The following is a 16359-nucleotide window of genomic DNA, read 5'->3' on the forward strand; positions in this document are numbered from 1 at the left end:
GTTCTTATTGTTGTTATCCACATTGTTGTTGATCTCAATGTTGTTGCTATTGCCAGCGGCGAAAATTTTCATTCATAAAAAAAAGGTGAATGCTTGTGGGCGTCTCGAGCATTCAGCGCGAAAAACAATAAAATGCCGAACGTAGAAGAAGCAGCAGCAAAGCCAGAGACAGCGGAAACTGTATTGGCCCAGGCAGACAAACAGGCGTAAGACAGACGGTGGAGCAAAGGGGGGAGAGGAGGCAACTTTAGTTGATACGAAGCATAAGAATATGGACAAAGTTTTGTACTTGGCGCAACTTTGTTGTCGCGTCTTTTACTTTTTGTATTTATTTATATTAATACACAACACATGCATATGATTGTCTTTTCCTCTCTGCGTGCGTGTGTGTGTGTGTGTGTGTGTGTGTGTCTGCGTTCATGTGCGTATTTTTATTTATTTTCTTTTTATTCAACGCGCAGGCAGGCGAACAAGCAAAGCAAATATATTATTGCCAAATATTTGTAACAAAACGAAAAAAAGGTTAAAAAAGGCACTTCGAGTCGCTAAACTATTGTTGGCTATATACAGTATATAGTGTGTGTAACTCTATACGTTAGTGTGTGTGTGTGTGTGTGTGTGTGTGTGAGTATTGGCTTGGCTTGTCACATTGTTCAAACCGCACACACATACACAGAGAGAGAGTGAACCCAAAGCCAGGCAAGCGGCATTTGTGTGGTTTTTGTGTTCGTAGTTTCGTAGTCAACCCGCTACCGAGAGTTTCCCCCTCTCTTCTCTCTCACCCCGTTGGCAAACGAAAACATCTAACGAAAAATGTCGAAAGAAATGGCATTAAAAAAAAAGAGAAGAAGAAAAAGAGGACGCACAAACTGTTGGTCGATAAGGTTGTCCAAATCAAAACATTGAGACCGAAGTCCTCTGTTTGGCAAGACGGAAGGACGCAGGCAGCTAGCTTGACAGGCAAACGAGGCGAGCGAGAACTTAAGGATAATGCCAGGTTTGAGTTTGCTCAATGTTGACATACTCTGCAAGTGTAGCAGAGCTCAAGCAGGGTATGACAGACAGTCACGCTTAACGGCCACAATATGGATTGACAAAAATAAGCAAAACTAGGAAAATACATGTTTTGAGTGGGTGGAACAATATTTTTCTTTGCTTTACTTCGATTTGTTGTAACGTAACTATTATGTAATATATATATATATCACTAAACTAACATTAACTTTGTTATAATATATATATATATCACTAAACGATCATTAACTTTCTTATATACAAGGGGGCCATTAAGTCAAAAATACTCAATACTGAAAGGCTTTCAACGGCAACTAAAATACTTGCAATTCATCAATTAATCATTACAAAATTACCGCTCAGCAAATAAAATTAATAAGCTACTCAATATAGAGTGGCCCTTAAGTGAAAAATCCTTAAAGTAATAAGGTTGCTATGTGGAATGGTAGCACAAGATTTTCAAAGGCAACAAGTTAATAGTTTGCAATAAATCATTAGGAATATAGGCCATTTAAATGATTCGTCGTCTAATTATAGAGTGGCTGTTAAGTGAAAATAATTTAAACTAAGTGCTAATACATTAGTTTGACAAGAACTTGTTCTATGCGCATAAATCATTGACTTATAGTGTACAACATTTTACTAAAGCGCATCTGCTCGTCTATCAACGTTGCTGGCAAGCATTACTCTTTGTTTTTTCTGCAGTTATTGCTTCGCTGGCAGTCCTACAGTGGGTTAAAGTTGAGCCAGCGACTTAGACTTTAAGCTTGCCCCGAATTTTTGAATTATTTTTCAAGATTTATGCGCCTTTTGAGAGCGGCGCATCAGAGTGGGGGAGATGAGAAAGCAAGTATAGTGGAGACAGCTTTGATGAGGGGCATGCAAAGCAGACAGCCTCGTGAGCCGTGAAACAGTCGGGATATTTGGTTAAAGCTACAGCTGCTGCTGATGTACAATATTTGATTTGAAATGTAAATGCTACTCTTACATTTAATGCCGCCATAAAGTCGCACTGACAAAGTGCAAAATTGATTGACAGTCATCCCGAAGAGACAAAGAGGAAATCAGTTGCTTTTCTTTCAAATTGTTTTATTGTCAAAGTGAGCAAGGTGCGGCACAGTGAAGTTACCAACTTTTGATTTGACAATTAAATTAGTTAAGGTTGAAAATCACTGCAATTAGAGCGTTGATTTCTTTAGTGTTTAATTTAATAATAAGTTATCTTATTATGTTGACTAATCTTGAATAGACTGAAATTAATATTCTTGAATGATTCAAAATAAAAAAAAGGCTACACCAAATCACTTTAGAATTTCTTAAATGTTTAAAGTTACGTATACGTAATATTATCTTTATTTATGAGTAAATTTGTTAGGCTATATTAATTTGTAATTTATTTCTAATTAATAATAAGTCAGTACTTAAATAATAACTGAAATAACTAAATAACTGAAAACATGTTTAGAATTGGTTTAATGAGTTACGTATACGTAATTTTGTGTTCGAATTTGAAATAATTGTCTTGTCTAACTATTTTATATTATTAATAGATTCAAATTTTAAATCATCTGGTTTTAATTAAGTATTTAGTGAAATACTCTTTAACGTTTGAAATAAATAGTATGTTGTTACGTATACGTAATTTTAGGGTAAGGTAAGACAAAACTGCTACAATTACACAAAATGATGCAACTGATTGGCCTAATTTTTTCAAACATTATCCTGAGTAACACGAGGCAACATTCTGAGTAAATTGTATGAAAAATTAACTATACTAAAACTTGCTTATGAACCCGCAAAAGAGCTCATAAAATAATCATCTCTGAATTGAGAGCAGAAACTTGCAACAAAGTTACATGAGTTATAGAAAAACTCATAAGCAGACAGCTGGTCTTCGGCAAAAGTTCTCAAATTCCATTATAGAAAACCAAAACTAATTAAAATGAATGCAACTAATTAAAATGATTGCGAGTAATGCCGGAAATTGTGTCGCACAAAACGCATTTCATATTGAAATGTGGATGTAAAAATAATTCAAGGGCAAAAAGAAAGATTTACATAATCGAAACATATAGAAGGACAAATCTGGCAACAGATTGTGAATATTATACGAGTGTATTCATATTTTTGTTTCTCTTCTATTTTTTTTGTGCTTTGGCTATTTTTGTTAAAACTGCTGATTTGGTCTGCAGAAGAAACCCGCAATTATGTGAGCAAGAGAGATAGAGAAAAGAAAGGAGACGGAGACGGACGGAAGACAAATAATGCATGGCTCATTTGCAGCTGCACCTGAAGGCTTATTAAAATCAACGAGTTTGCCTTTCGTTGCTTTTTTGCATTTTGTGAAAACTGAAAATCTAAATGTGTCAAGCTGTGTGCAGCAGCAGTGAAAAGAACAACAATAACAACAACAGCAACAACAACGTATTCATATGAAATGATGATACCACAAGTCTCGAGTCTCGAGGAGCAACAAACTGAACGTTGGCTGTTGGCATATTCGATTTGCGTCAACATCGTTGCTCGTTGTTGTTATTGTTGTTGTTGCTGTTGTTGTCTCCGTTGTCGTTGCCCGGATACGTATGCGAGAGAGAGGAAATCATCAAAGCGGGGAGGGGAAGTGAAGGCGAAGAGTAGAAGTGGACACTGGGCAGTCATGTAAAAGTGATGCAGCCACTGTGTGTGTCTCTCATGTCTCTTATGTCTCTTGTCTCTGCATGCGAAATAATTATTAATAATAAAAAGAACGTGCTATGAATCGTTCTTATTTTTCTTGTGGTTGTTCTCATTCTTCTTGCCGTTGCCGTTGTCGTTGTCGTTGTCCTCGCTGATGCACTTCCGCTGGCTGCAATGACAGGCGTAGGTAATTAACAAACTGCAGGGGATCTCGTGGACAAACTGCAGCAAAAGTCAGCGAAAAGCCAAAGTGCCCATTGGAGACAGCACGCAGTGCGGACTACGCAAAAAAAAAAAAAACACAAAAAACTTTTGCAGCTAAGTGTTTTACACACTTTGCAGAAAGTAAAGAAAGTATAAATAGAATAATGCCGGGGATTTGAAAGCTCTTAAGAGAGATTTTAAACAAGCAAAGCAGTTAAAGCTTCAACTAAGTTTTGCTATCTTGTGCGAAGTGAAATAAATTTTATGATATTTTAGAATTAAGAATTTAATAAATACATTTTAAATTTATTGTCGAAGTGAAGTAACGAAAAATATTGTGATATTGTAGTATATTGATATTGGAATTTAGATAAACAGTATTTGCAACATTTTGATAACATATTTTAATTAATAATTTCCAATAAATTTTAAATCTTTATAAGCACTTAAAGCGTCAACTCAGTTTTGGTATTTTAAAACCCTTTTTTTCTTATGCTAAGTGAAAAGCCGAAAAATTGATGATAATAAAGAAAAATTCTATTTCAATTAACAGTTTATTAAACACATTTTAAACTTATTGTATAATAATCTACGTTATAAATTGAAGACTTAAAAAAATGCTTTTAAAAATACCTTATTTTGATAAAGCATATCTATAAATTAGTTTTAGAGCAAAAAAATAAATTCTTATCATTGCAATTATTTTAAATTGTTCCTAACTCTTTAGTAATGAAGTCCAATAAACGATAATTTGATCAAATATTCTATTATCACTTAAAAAATACAATTAGAAAATTTATAGTAAATTTGCGACTAAAAATAAATTTTCATTTTAAATGATAAGACGCATTAAAGAGATATTTCACCTTTATTGTCACTGAAAACTCTCAGAATATATTTTCTTAAAGTTTAACTAAGCGAAAACGAAAATTAGCCAAAGAAATCGCCGCACATAATTGTATTTTGTAGATAGCATCTTAAATGTATCCTAGGTTTTCTCTCTCACAAAACATTGCCACAACAATTCGCAATTTTTCAATTTGTTTTACCTTTTGTGGCTTCTGCTTTCAACTTTGCTGCTCAACATTGTTGCCTTTAGAAGTATAAAAGCTGCGTTGCGTTTAACATTTATTTCATCTTATCTTGTTTTCATTTCTTTTTTTGTACTTTTTGTTTGTCTTTTGTTTGTCGTTTGCTTGTCGTTTCTATTGTTGCTTTTACTTTTGGTTTTGGTTTTACTTTATTTTAGCAGTGCGCTAATTATGACATTTTTCTCTTGAGCAATTACTGCCAAATGGTTGAGAGCACATTCGACATTAAGTAGCCGCCCCCCAGTACTAGCTGCCACCCCGTTGGCCACTCCCCGCTATGTGGCATGCCCCAGACCCGAGCATTTCACTTTTCATTTAACACTTAACATTGCACTGCATTTTTTTGTTGCCTTGGTTTTCTTTTATTCTGTTTGATTTGCTTGAAATTAAATTCACAGTTTATTTTTAAACGAGATTTGTAAATTTACAATTTGGCTTTTGACTTATTGCATTAATTGTTTGTCGCTGATGAACGACTATGTATCTTTTCTATCTATATACATATGTATATACATACGTCTGTATGTATGTCTTTTTATATAACTTTTATTTATGTTTGAAAACTTGGCACAGTTTCCCAGCCAAATTGCAGCATGACGCAATTGACACAGCGACGAGCGATTTGAATTTTCTTTTTTCGCTTTTTCATTTCGGTTTCAGTTTTTTTCGTTTTTCGTTTTTCTTTTTTCATTTTGCTCAGTTTTTTTTTTCGTCGAGATTTTTGTTTAAATTGTTGGCAAGCGAAATTGCAAACTAAATGTGCAGCAACAAATTATATGTGTACGTTGTGCTCGGCTCATTATTTTGCAGTTATTTAAAGGCATTTTAATTACTTGAAAATTAATAGCACAATATTGCGTATACGACGCGTTATCCATGCTGTCTAAGAAACACACACGCTGATATAATTCTATTACTTGACGCACCAAATTGGCGCTACAAATCAAAAGATTAAACGAAAACAGAGAATTACTCATTATTATGCGAATGGCTATCATAAATATCGCGTCTACTCTTCGAGGCACATCTGCCGAAGATCATCATCGCGATCGAGATCACGATCGAGATCACGATCACGATCATCGTCTACAGCATCACCATCAGCATTTGTATACTATATTTTATAGCATATCTCGCAAGACAACAACATTTTTGTGTGTTTATCCAAATGATGCGTGCAATGTCAATAGGGAAAATGCGGAAGTGAAATTCTTAATAAAAATAAATTATTTATTCTTCATGCAAATTCAAGCTCTTTCACCCTTTCCCAGGCAAACAAAATGCGAAGTATGTATATTATAAATTTATGAAAAGAAATTGACCTTAAAAATGTGCTTGGCATATGCTGCACAAGTTTTATGTGGTCAAGGCAAAACAAGTAAGATAACTTCAGACGAATGTGCTTGACTTTGAGATACCCATTAATCATTTGAGTAAGAGAAAAATATTTCTTAAAATATACAAAAAATATATATATACCACAGGGATACTAAAATATACCGAAGACTATATTTTGTATATCTAATACAATACCGCAATAAAATACTAAAATATGCGGAAGGCATAGTAATACTAAAATATGATAAAGTAATGCATTTAAATTTACCAAAGAGTGCAAAATATGCAATAAAGTACAAAATATACCATTGAGTAGAAAATATACAAAATGTTCAGCCAAGGCAGCTCGGAGTTACCTTCTTCTGCCTGCTACTTATACTTCCTACAAGAACAAAGTTATAATACCCTTCTACCCAATTCGTAGCGAGTATAAAAAAGACTATTATCGAATATTTTATTCTGCACTGCGATTGGCGTAAAAACTGTAGCCAAAAATTACAAACTCTGCTGAAAATTATGGCGCAAAGATTTTCAATAAGCTCCCAACGCCAAATCAAAATAAAAGAAAAAATCGAGAATGGAAATTGTCGAGTGCGAGCCGCACTTGAGAAATGTGCAAGAGGAAGACAGAAGGAGAAGAGAAGGAAGGGAATAAAGTTAGATAGCTGGTGAGCAGAAAAAAGCACTCGAGATACGGCGCGCAAATTTGTTGCCAACTTTTGTGGGAAAAAGGCAGTGCTACAATAACGGCTTCTTGGCGTGTGTATAAGTGTATCTGTGTATGTGTGTGTGTGTTGATGTTTGCTGTAAATTTGTGGCGTACTAATTTGCTGCTGTCGCCTCGCTTTGCGCCATTTGTCGCACACAAAATAGTATAGAACACATTTAAATTTGCCCAATTATTTTTTATGTTTGCACCCAACGCAAGGATTCAAACTGAAGACAAACTATTTTGCTTCGCTTTTGTTGTTTGCTTCCGCACATACTTCCTGCTTCATACTCATATTTCACAATTAGATTTTACAAACAATTGCCACTTTTTTTCTGTAAAGGAAAAAACGTTGTATGTAATGCGGGTGAATTGAAATAAACGAGGAAGTCACCACGTTGCTTTTATTATATTTACTTTTCCCTTTTGCAACCTTTTTTCTTAATCCCTCTTAACATTATGTGAAATATAAATTTAAATTATTGCATGGTTTAGTAGAATTTTAAAATACTAAGTAATATATAAATAATTTATTTATATTTTATAAGAATTTTGTAGTTCTTCAATAAATGAATAAAAACCCCATTTTGAGTAAAGGGTTAATAACATATGTTAGTATGATATTCTTAAATTATAACACCTCGCATACTGAAAAATATACTAAAATATACCGACGGCTATTTATGGTATATCGATATATTACTACATTCTTATTATATACCATAGAACATAAAATATACCAGATTGTTAGTGTTCTATTTTAGTATTTTATTTATTTTAGTATTCTATTTTTCTCGATTTGTGAAACGCTGATCAGTCGGGTATTAAAACATTTATATATTTTCATAAATGTTTTGTATTTTAATATAAATATGTTATGTGTACATTTAATTTGCTTTTGTGCAGTCCAAAACTAAATTGACATTTAAATTTAGACGAATTCAAGCCTCTTAAATTTACAGCGCCCACAACTCTTTTGTTTAGTTCCAACTATTGAGTTAGTTGCCCTTTAACATTTTGCCAAACCGAAAAGTTTATCGACATTTGCCGCAGCATTTTAACTTTTAACAATCTAGCCCCAAAAAACGAAAACTTTATTGCAATCTGTCTCGTCTAGTTCGCCCCGATGAATAAAAGCACTTTTTATCTAGAACATTATTTTGGTTTTGGCATTTTGTGAATGTCAGTTTAGCACATTTATTAGTTAATTGAACCATGTTGAATGCGCTCAAATGAACTCGCATTTTTGACAAACGATAATACAACAAATTGACCACAAAATCCGCTTAAAAGCCTCCCAAATGATATGAAAATTACATTTAATTTAATGTGCGCAATTGAAAAAAAACACAAAGCGTATTGACAATGCATAAATAATATAATAGATTCGATGAATTCATTATTATTATTGTGTTTCGTATTTTGGGCGAAATATAAGTGCAAAAGTTAATTATGCGCAAATTGAAACCAAATGTTTTCGATCAAACAAAATGGGCAGCAAATGTCGAAAAATTAACGCAAATGAAAATGGGAAAACAGAGAAAAATATGAAATATGTAAATCAAGCCAACAACTGAAACACGACGCGTATTTGTGGGTCTCAAATTCGGAATAGAAAAGTAACCGCAGAGCAAAAGAGACACGCTCTATTTAATGGCCAACTGTCCATCCACCAGACGACAGCGATTAAATGTGCCCAACTCACAGATACCCTGGACAATTGACAATGCATTCCCTTATTTGATTTCTGTTTATAGAGTATACAAAAAAGTATCTGCTATTAATTTGCTTCATAAGTATTCGCGTCGTGTACAAAAGAATTTCAAGTGCTTCCCAAATAGCAGAAATAATAAATTATTTTTCAAATATTAATCAGATTTCTTTAGCGGCAAATAAATGGAATTTTTTAAGATTTATTTATCGTATGGCTGACTTAACTTCAAGCAGCAGTAGCAACCTTCTCCCTCCTCTCCCTCCTTCCCTCCTCCTTCCTTTCTCCCTTTTGCCAAAACGAAATTCAATTAAATGTGCCTTAAATACAAATCTAGCGCTTATTTTGTATGTGTTTTTTGTTTCACGCCTTCTTAAGTGCCACGCTGCGTATGAGTAATGAGCAATCGAGCAATAAGTAATGATCTATGCCGGCTGACAAAACCAATAAAATTGGAGCAGCAGTCAGGTTGCTGCCACAGCTACCCAAAAGAATAATGCTCCATAAACATTTCCCCATCGCGTCTCGACCTCCCCGCGGCCTTTCCTTACTCGCGTCTCGCCTCGCCTCGCGCGTCTCGTGCTTTTTTTTCAATGGCAGCTGATTCAGCGCCAACACAAAACAAAAAAAAAACAAAAAAGAAATAAAAACGACCAGACGCAAATGCAAAAACCAAACGCAAAAGCAGACGCCGCGACGACGGCGACGACGTCGACTACGAAAGCAGCGACGAAAAAAAAGAAAAAGCAAAAACGAAGAACGCAAATACATTGCCAAAATAGCAAAGTAATTGCGAATCGTTAAACTCATGAAAGCGGCTAACTGCTAAAACACTACAACAACAACCCCAAAGACACTGCCCATGAATCCCATGTGTGTTTTTTTTTGCGAGGCTCGCTTCTTTCGTTGAGCCGCAGTAAGTGCACTGAACTTGACAATAGTTGTCATGATTCTTCAGTTTTGGAAACTTCTTAATAAATTTAATAAACTCTGTCACTTAAAACGTTTTGTCTTGGGACAACTAAAGTGCTCTAAGTTTGCCCTTCTTCTTTCTTTAATAAAGTATAAATTATGTTTTTATACCTCAACTAAATTCATGCTCTAAAATGAAATTCATACTCTAAAATGAAATAACAAATTTTATGAATTATATTTCAATACTTCATACTCTATTAACATTGTGAAGGTCAGGTTTAACGTGTTTATTTTATAACAAATACAAATCGAAGTGATATATTTGTAGTTTATAAGCTTATTCAAAAAATATATTTATTTATGATTTAAATTGAGTTTAATGAACAAAATTAGCCGCGGAACAGCAAAATCTTTCAAATTTCTACGCCTTCAAATATGCAAATATATACTAAACATTTAGGAATTATAATAATAATAAATATGATTTAGATTATAAAAGTTTTTTTTAATTAATTAGCTTCTTTATTTAAGTATCGAAGCAGTACATCAAGAACAAAATAGTACTATAACAACAGATTATTAAAGTTTTTTTTTTAATTAGTTTCTTTATTTAAGTATCGAACCAGTACAGCAAGAGATTATTAAAGTAAATGCTGTTTGAAATTTGCTTTACATTTCTAAGCATTCAAATATATGTATTATAGTATAATTATGTACGACAAAAGGGAAAATAATTACATAAAATATGTAGCAAAAGATTTGAAATATTATTTCTTTTACGTTTTCATATATAATGTAAATTAAATCGATTATTCTGGATATTAATAATTATGCCACCGGTACAGCTACAGACCTCCAGCCGGTCCTACATATCCTAATAATAATGCCAGTATTTTAAGTAGTAAAACTTTTTTAGATGATCAAGAATGCTTTTGTTATTCTTAAATATTGCACGACTTTCCAATGCTTACAAATTTCAAAATTATCAAACCACACAACATATTTCATTTGATATTTTATTCAATAATTTGCCAATGTCACAAGATTGTCAAAATCACATCTTCGTTGTGAAAAACTGAAATGAAATTGATGTGGAAATCATTCAAAATTAATTTCAATTAGCAATGACAATTTTATGAATCCGCCCTCGTTTATTGATATCTTTACTTTTACATATAGTATTTATAGCGCTTCCTCGCTCATTATAAAAGTGACTCTGTGCGTGTGTGCGTGTGTGTGTGTGTGCGTGTGTATGTAGAAGCCGTTTGAATGCCTTGGCCGCTTCATTGACGTTGACGCGCCGAATTGCTGGTGATGATTAGCATGATTCGCTGCCTGACACATTACGCATACGCACCGTTCACCTCTCGCTTACTCTATCTGGCATTTATGTTTGTCTTTCTCTGTCTCTCTCTATCTCTCTCTTTTGCTTTCCTTTTGTGTGCGTGCATTAATTGTCTAATTGACGGCAAGTGCACTTGAAGTAACTTGAATGTAATTGCACACAAGTGCAATTAAACAGCTTGCCACACGCGTCGCAGAGCATGCAACACTGCCAGCACTGCCAGCACTGCCAGCACTGCCAGCACTGACGCCAGCAGGCTGCCTTCGCAGACGGCAGGACATGGCGAGTCCTTTCACTCTTTAGTCTATTGCTTCTGTTGCCAGCATCTCTTCTTTTTTTCTCTGTGTGCTGCAGTTTGTCTTCATTCATTGAGCTGCATAAGTCGTAAATTTTAAATGCTTTGTAGGTCATTGCTGCCACGGCCGCAACTAAGAGAGAAGTTTGATCTTGTACCTCTCCCTCCCCTCTCCGCTCTCCACTCACCGCCATGTCATGCTGTTGAAAGGAAACAAAGCTGGAATTTATGCGCTTCAGTGAACGGTCAGCAAAATGGCGCCAAAGTTCAAAGCTCAACGGGGTTCAACGTGGAGCGAGAAACATGAAAGGAGACAAAGTAGAAAGAGACACACAGTGGCCACTCAGTGGCTGAGATTCGCTTGAAGCATGCTTCGGTTTTAGCCATCGGCCAGTTTCGGTTATTTGTTTCTTGATGGAATTTCTGCTGGCGTTGCAATTTTATTGCAAATTGTTTGCAGGCATTTTCGTATCTTTTTCTATGGATTTTTTTTGGCCATGCAATATGCAGAGCATGTCCACAAAAACAACAATGACAACGATGGCAACCACTTTTATTGGCTGGCTATAAAACAAAATGTTGCTGCAGTGCTGCAGCCTACGAAAGACAGACAACCGGATAGGACACGCATCGCAAGAAAAGGCAAACGTGGCATACGTGACGTATACGTGACGCGACCTCACGAGAGTTGGGCGTGAAGTTTGAGTCAACATTGCCAAGTTTTAATCACGTTAAAGCTCCACACAAACTTTAAACACTAGCAACTTACGCTTATCATCTCATTCATCATGTTTATCAGCGAAGCTGCCTGTGTGTGTGTGTGCTTCGCCTTATGCCTAAGGGCATAAGTAATTATTTACATTTGAAGAGCAGCTTGCTCGCCTCATACGAAATTCCAAATAATATGCATGCCCTCGCTTCACACACACACAACACACACATACATAAACTACATTATTGAAATGCATGGCATGCATATGCCAAAAACAATGCAGAGATTTTAACACACACATACAAACACAGGCAGCGACATGGCAAATTTACAGACAACTCGAGTGAGCCGCAACAATGCAGCAGAGGCGACGACACAGCGTGTGTGTGTGTGAGAGAGTGAGACAAAGAGTGTTTTGTTCTGTTTGCATTTATTGTGATATACAAATACGTTTACAGTGGTGCATGACTCATTTAGTGCGAAGGCAAAGTTGAGTTTGAATGTCGCACAACTTTTAAATTAGAAGGTATGTAAGTGCGTTCTTATTAAAGTTTAGTATTTAAACTATAAAGTTTAAATTTTCTTTAAATAAAATTCAAGTTTAATTTTTCTTTAAATTAAATTTAATTTTTTTTGGCATTACAATTCGGATTATTAGGGAAATATGTTCAAATCCACTGTACATTTATACTATGCAGTATAAATACAGCTAGCGCCCCTCGAGCTTTGCTGACAGCATTAGCAACATACACACACACACACACAGACGTAAATGCGTACATATGCATATGCGTATAACATATATTTACATATGTATGCGTATAACAATTAATTTGGCACACCATTTTTTCGCGTTTTACGTATTTTTTGCCTGTCGCCATTGCGGCAATTGGGTAAATCCGTGGCAATTGGCAATTATACAAATTTCGTGCATAGACAATTGCAAGCAACATAAAGACGGACGTAAATAGACTGCTAGCAGCGAGTGTAGACTAGGTTAGGGTTGACACTCACACGCAATTGTTGCCATGGGAGGCTAAAGAGCAAGCAACCATTGCGCTCGGACTTTGATTGATGAGTCGCTGGCCTCCAATGATCTGCCACTGACAGACGACAAATGATTCATCTGCAGACAGTGTAAAGAATACACAACTACACTTACATACCCAAACATACATATATGCAGTGGGAGGATATGTGCACTTGTAAGTGCTAAGCGCATTTACATGCATGACGAGCGAGCTTTAAGTGCCAAAGCTTTAAAGCGCAAGACAAATGGGATAATATTTATGCAAAACAGAGACAACAACAGCATATGCATAACTGTGATAACACTTACCGAAAATTGCATGTGTTGTGGGTCGTGTGTAACAGAGACAACAATAGCAGCAGCAGCAGCAGTCGACAGCTCCATCAATCGCCAGCGTCGCGTCGCATCGCGTAGCGTCGTAAAACTATCAAGGCAACGCCGGCGTCTACGTTGACTGCGCTAATGGCAGCGCTGAAATATTTATCACTCTCCCACACACACACGTACACTTGCGCACTCACAGGCTGCAGGTGTCACAACAGCAGAAATCAAAACACAAGCACACTCTAATGCATATGTATGGTATGTATGTGTGTTTAAAAGGAATCACCGTTGCGAGCATTCCATAACAAATCCCACTATACAAATCCGCATAACTTCAAAAGATGCCGACGTCGTCGCCGTTTATTTGTACAAAATTAGTTTATGACGCGCTGAAACAAATCGTACACACACTAACACATGAACACGCGCGCACTTTACACTGCGAGTCTAGTCTAGAGGCGTGTGTGCGCTTTTAAACAGACACTTAAAAAGTGCTTTGTGCGCGAAAGTTTATTATTTTAATAATTCTTTATGTTTGGCGGCTCTTTGACGCACAACACGAGAGCAGCAGCAACAACAACAACTGCACCATGTGAATTGAATGTAGCAACTACAAATATTTAGGTAGTGACTACAAAATTCTAAATGCTAGTCGTACTAGATTCCAAATCTAATTACTCACACTAACACCAATATGCCGATTGGGATATTTGTTTACAATTGCTTTCCTGCATGTACATACATAAGTGTCTGTTATTAATTGCAAAACAATAATGCCGTTGGTGTAATTATGTTTCAGCTGTTAGTGTGTTTTGATATTCATGTCCGTATTATGCTTGAAATTCAAAAACAAATACTACGCCATCTGACGACAAATTCATAAACTGAGCAACTTCGATTAATATGTTTTATCGATAATGTGCCCATTTTCAATTTCTTGCCAAACAGCGAAAGCAAGCGCAGCGCCATCTAGTGGTAACTGTGTCCAATAAGTGTATTATCGATAATGGTGCTAAGCAGTTGGCGCCACATTCAAATGAAAATTCTATTTTATTAAGAATAGTCTTTTATTATCATTTATATCGCAGAGCTTACAACTTTTGCCAATTAAATGCATAAGCGTTATGTGTATTGCAAGTCAATTGAATATGTGGCATGGTGCCACATCCTCAATTTCTTGACCATCGAGCGTTTTTATTTGACACTCGCAAAGGAAGTGCACAATTTTTCGCTCAGCCTGTCGGCGCTGCTCGGCACTCAAACCATCTAGCAGCATTTGCACTTTGCTCAACAGGCTATTGTTAGATTGCGTGGATGTTGAGGCAGCCTGTTGTATGACTTGAAGGCAATCCTTGGACTGCTGCAACACCGTCTCCATGTTGCTGATGACGGCACCAATTAATTTCTCAGCAGTAGGCGCAGCATCCTCCTCCTCTTCATCTTCATCCACGACACTTTCTATGAAAGCAGACGCAGATGAATCAGCTGTTGTTAGTTGTTCCTTGTTGTTCAGGGGAATGTTGTCGACGCTGGCGACTATGGCGGGCATGGTTGTGGTTGTCACATGGAGTTGCTGTTGTGGCTCCAGAGATTCGGCAGGTACTTCTTCGATATATTGCTGTGGCAGATGCTGCTCCTGGTCCATAGACAACTCCATTTGCACAAAAGCAACGCCTTCCTCCGGCTCGGACACAACTTCAATGTCATCCGGATCCTCATACGCCAGCTCATCCTCCTCAGGGTCGTTGTCCGTGCTATATGGATAATCAGCACCCCAAATTTGTTCACCAGCTTCAATCTGAAGACCTGTAACAGTGTTGGGCGGACGTTGCTGCTGCTGGCATTGAGCATATTTAGGCGGACGTCCGCGTTTCTTAATATTCTCAATGATCAGTGGGACTCCTTTGCGAAAATGCCGCCCCAGAAAGAGCAGTTCATTGAAATAGCGCCAGGAGATGGGCGTTGATTGATTTATTTGATGGTTGCGATATTCCCGTGCAAAGCGATCACGCAGCTTTTTCCAGCGATTATAACACAGTTTTTCTACAGGTGAATGGAATTAGTCATACGAGAAAACAATATTAATATGTATACTCACCTGACTCGTTCAGTTGCTCGGAGATGGCACGCCAAGCATCATTTTTGGCCGAGAGATTCTTGGAGTTCCTTATTTTATGTCGATCGTACAATACTGGATGCATTTTGACCAGTTCAATCAGCTGCAGACACAGCTCGATATCTTCTGGATCCTCCTCGCACTCCTCCTCCTTCTGCTTCCTCTCCTGCTCGGTCTCTAAGCGTGGACGACGCGGTTTTCGATGCCTTGGCTCGAATTTCATATTGTCGAGCGATTCATGTTTTACCTGACCGTGTTTATAGTGATTCTTAAGGAAGAGCAGGTGGGGAAACATGTCCCAATACGTGGGATGCTCAGGATGCTCCTGAAAACGTCGGAACTCCTTGCCGAAGCGATCCCGGATGCTTTTCCAGCGCGTTATACAGGCTCTTTCACTAGCGCCCAACTGCTGGGAAATGGTTTTCCAGGCGGCGTCCTTGTTGGCAGCATTCTTGACACTGCGCGCACTGTCCTTGTCATAGAGTATGGGATAGTTTTCTATCAACTTGATCAACTCAATGTCGTTCATTTATTTTATTTTGTGGTAACAAACAACTGCTTCCCATTTATAGTTTTTGTTGTTGTGTGGAAAAACAAGACCAATGTGACCGCAACTTCCAAATATACCATAAGAATATACTGCAATAAAAGTGTTGTTAAGCGCTGAAGGCTTAGTTATATCTCGATTTGATAATAAATTCATTGCATTTTTATCTAAAAAATATGTTACTACAAATAAAAAAAAATTATATTTAATTTCTGATAGAATGTTTAATATCATTTAGCGATTATTGCCCCTTGACATTTGATACTATTTTCAGAGCATAAAAATACCGAAAATGTATGCAAAACCATTGCATGGCATATCTCCTTATGCAA

At 36.5% G+C, this 16359-nt stretch overlaps 2 protein-coding genes across 2 annotated transcripts in view; both read right to left on the minus strand.

Annotated features, from left to right (window-relative positions):
- Positions 1 to 13953, minus strand: part of LOC133835369 (uncharacterized) — a 48690-nt gene extending 34737 nt beyond the window's left edge. The window contains exon 1 of the mRNA XM_062265405.1: positions 13350 to 13953. The gene's annotated coding sequence lies outside the window, so the exon portion shown is untranslated. The remainder of the gene's footprint in view (positions 1 to 13349) is intronic.
- A 454-nt stretch (positions 13954 to 14407) lies between these two features.
- On the minus strand, positions 14408 to 16166 carry LOC133835394 (uncharacterized). The gene is made up of 2 exons (XM_062265423.1): positions 15463 to 16166; positions 14408 to 15407 (listed from the first exon to the last, which is right to left on the minus strand). The coding sequence occupies exons 1-2, from the start codon at positions 16007 to 16009 to the stop codon at positions 14503 to 14505; spliced, it is 1452 nt and encodes a 483-aa protein (XP_062121407.1). The 5' UTR covers positions 16010 to 16166; the 3' UTR covers positions 14408 to 14502.
- Positions 16167 to 16359: the final 193 nt, after the last annotated feature.

This window comes from Drosophila sulfurigaster, chromosome 2L (assembly GCF_023558435.1).
Source record: "Drosophila sulfurigaster albostrigata strain 15112-1811.04 chromosome 2L, ASM2355843v2, whole genome shotgun sequence".
Lineage (NCBI taxonomy): Eukaryota > Metazoa > Arthropoda > Insecta > Diptera > Drosophilidae > Drosophila > Drosophila sulfurigaster.

What these genes read in the sequence shown, in the direction of transcription:
- LOC133835394 (XM_062265423.1), bottom strand. Translation starts at nt 16,009, where the DNA reads ATGAACGACATTGAGTTGATCAAGTTGATAGAAAACTATCCCATACTC. An exon ending in CGAGCAACTGAACGAGTCAG is followed by an intron (nt 15,408 to 15,462) that starts GTGAGTATACAT and finishes ATTCACCTGTAG; the next exon opens with AAAAACTGTGTTATAATCGC.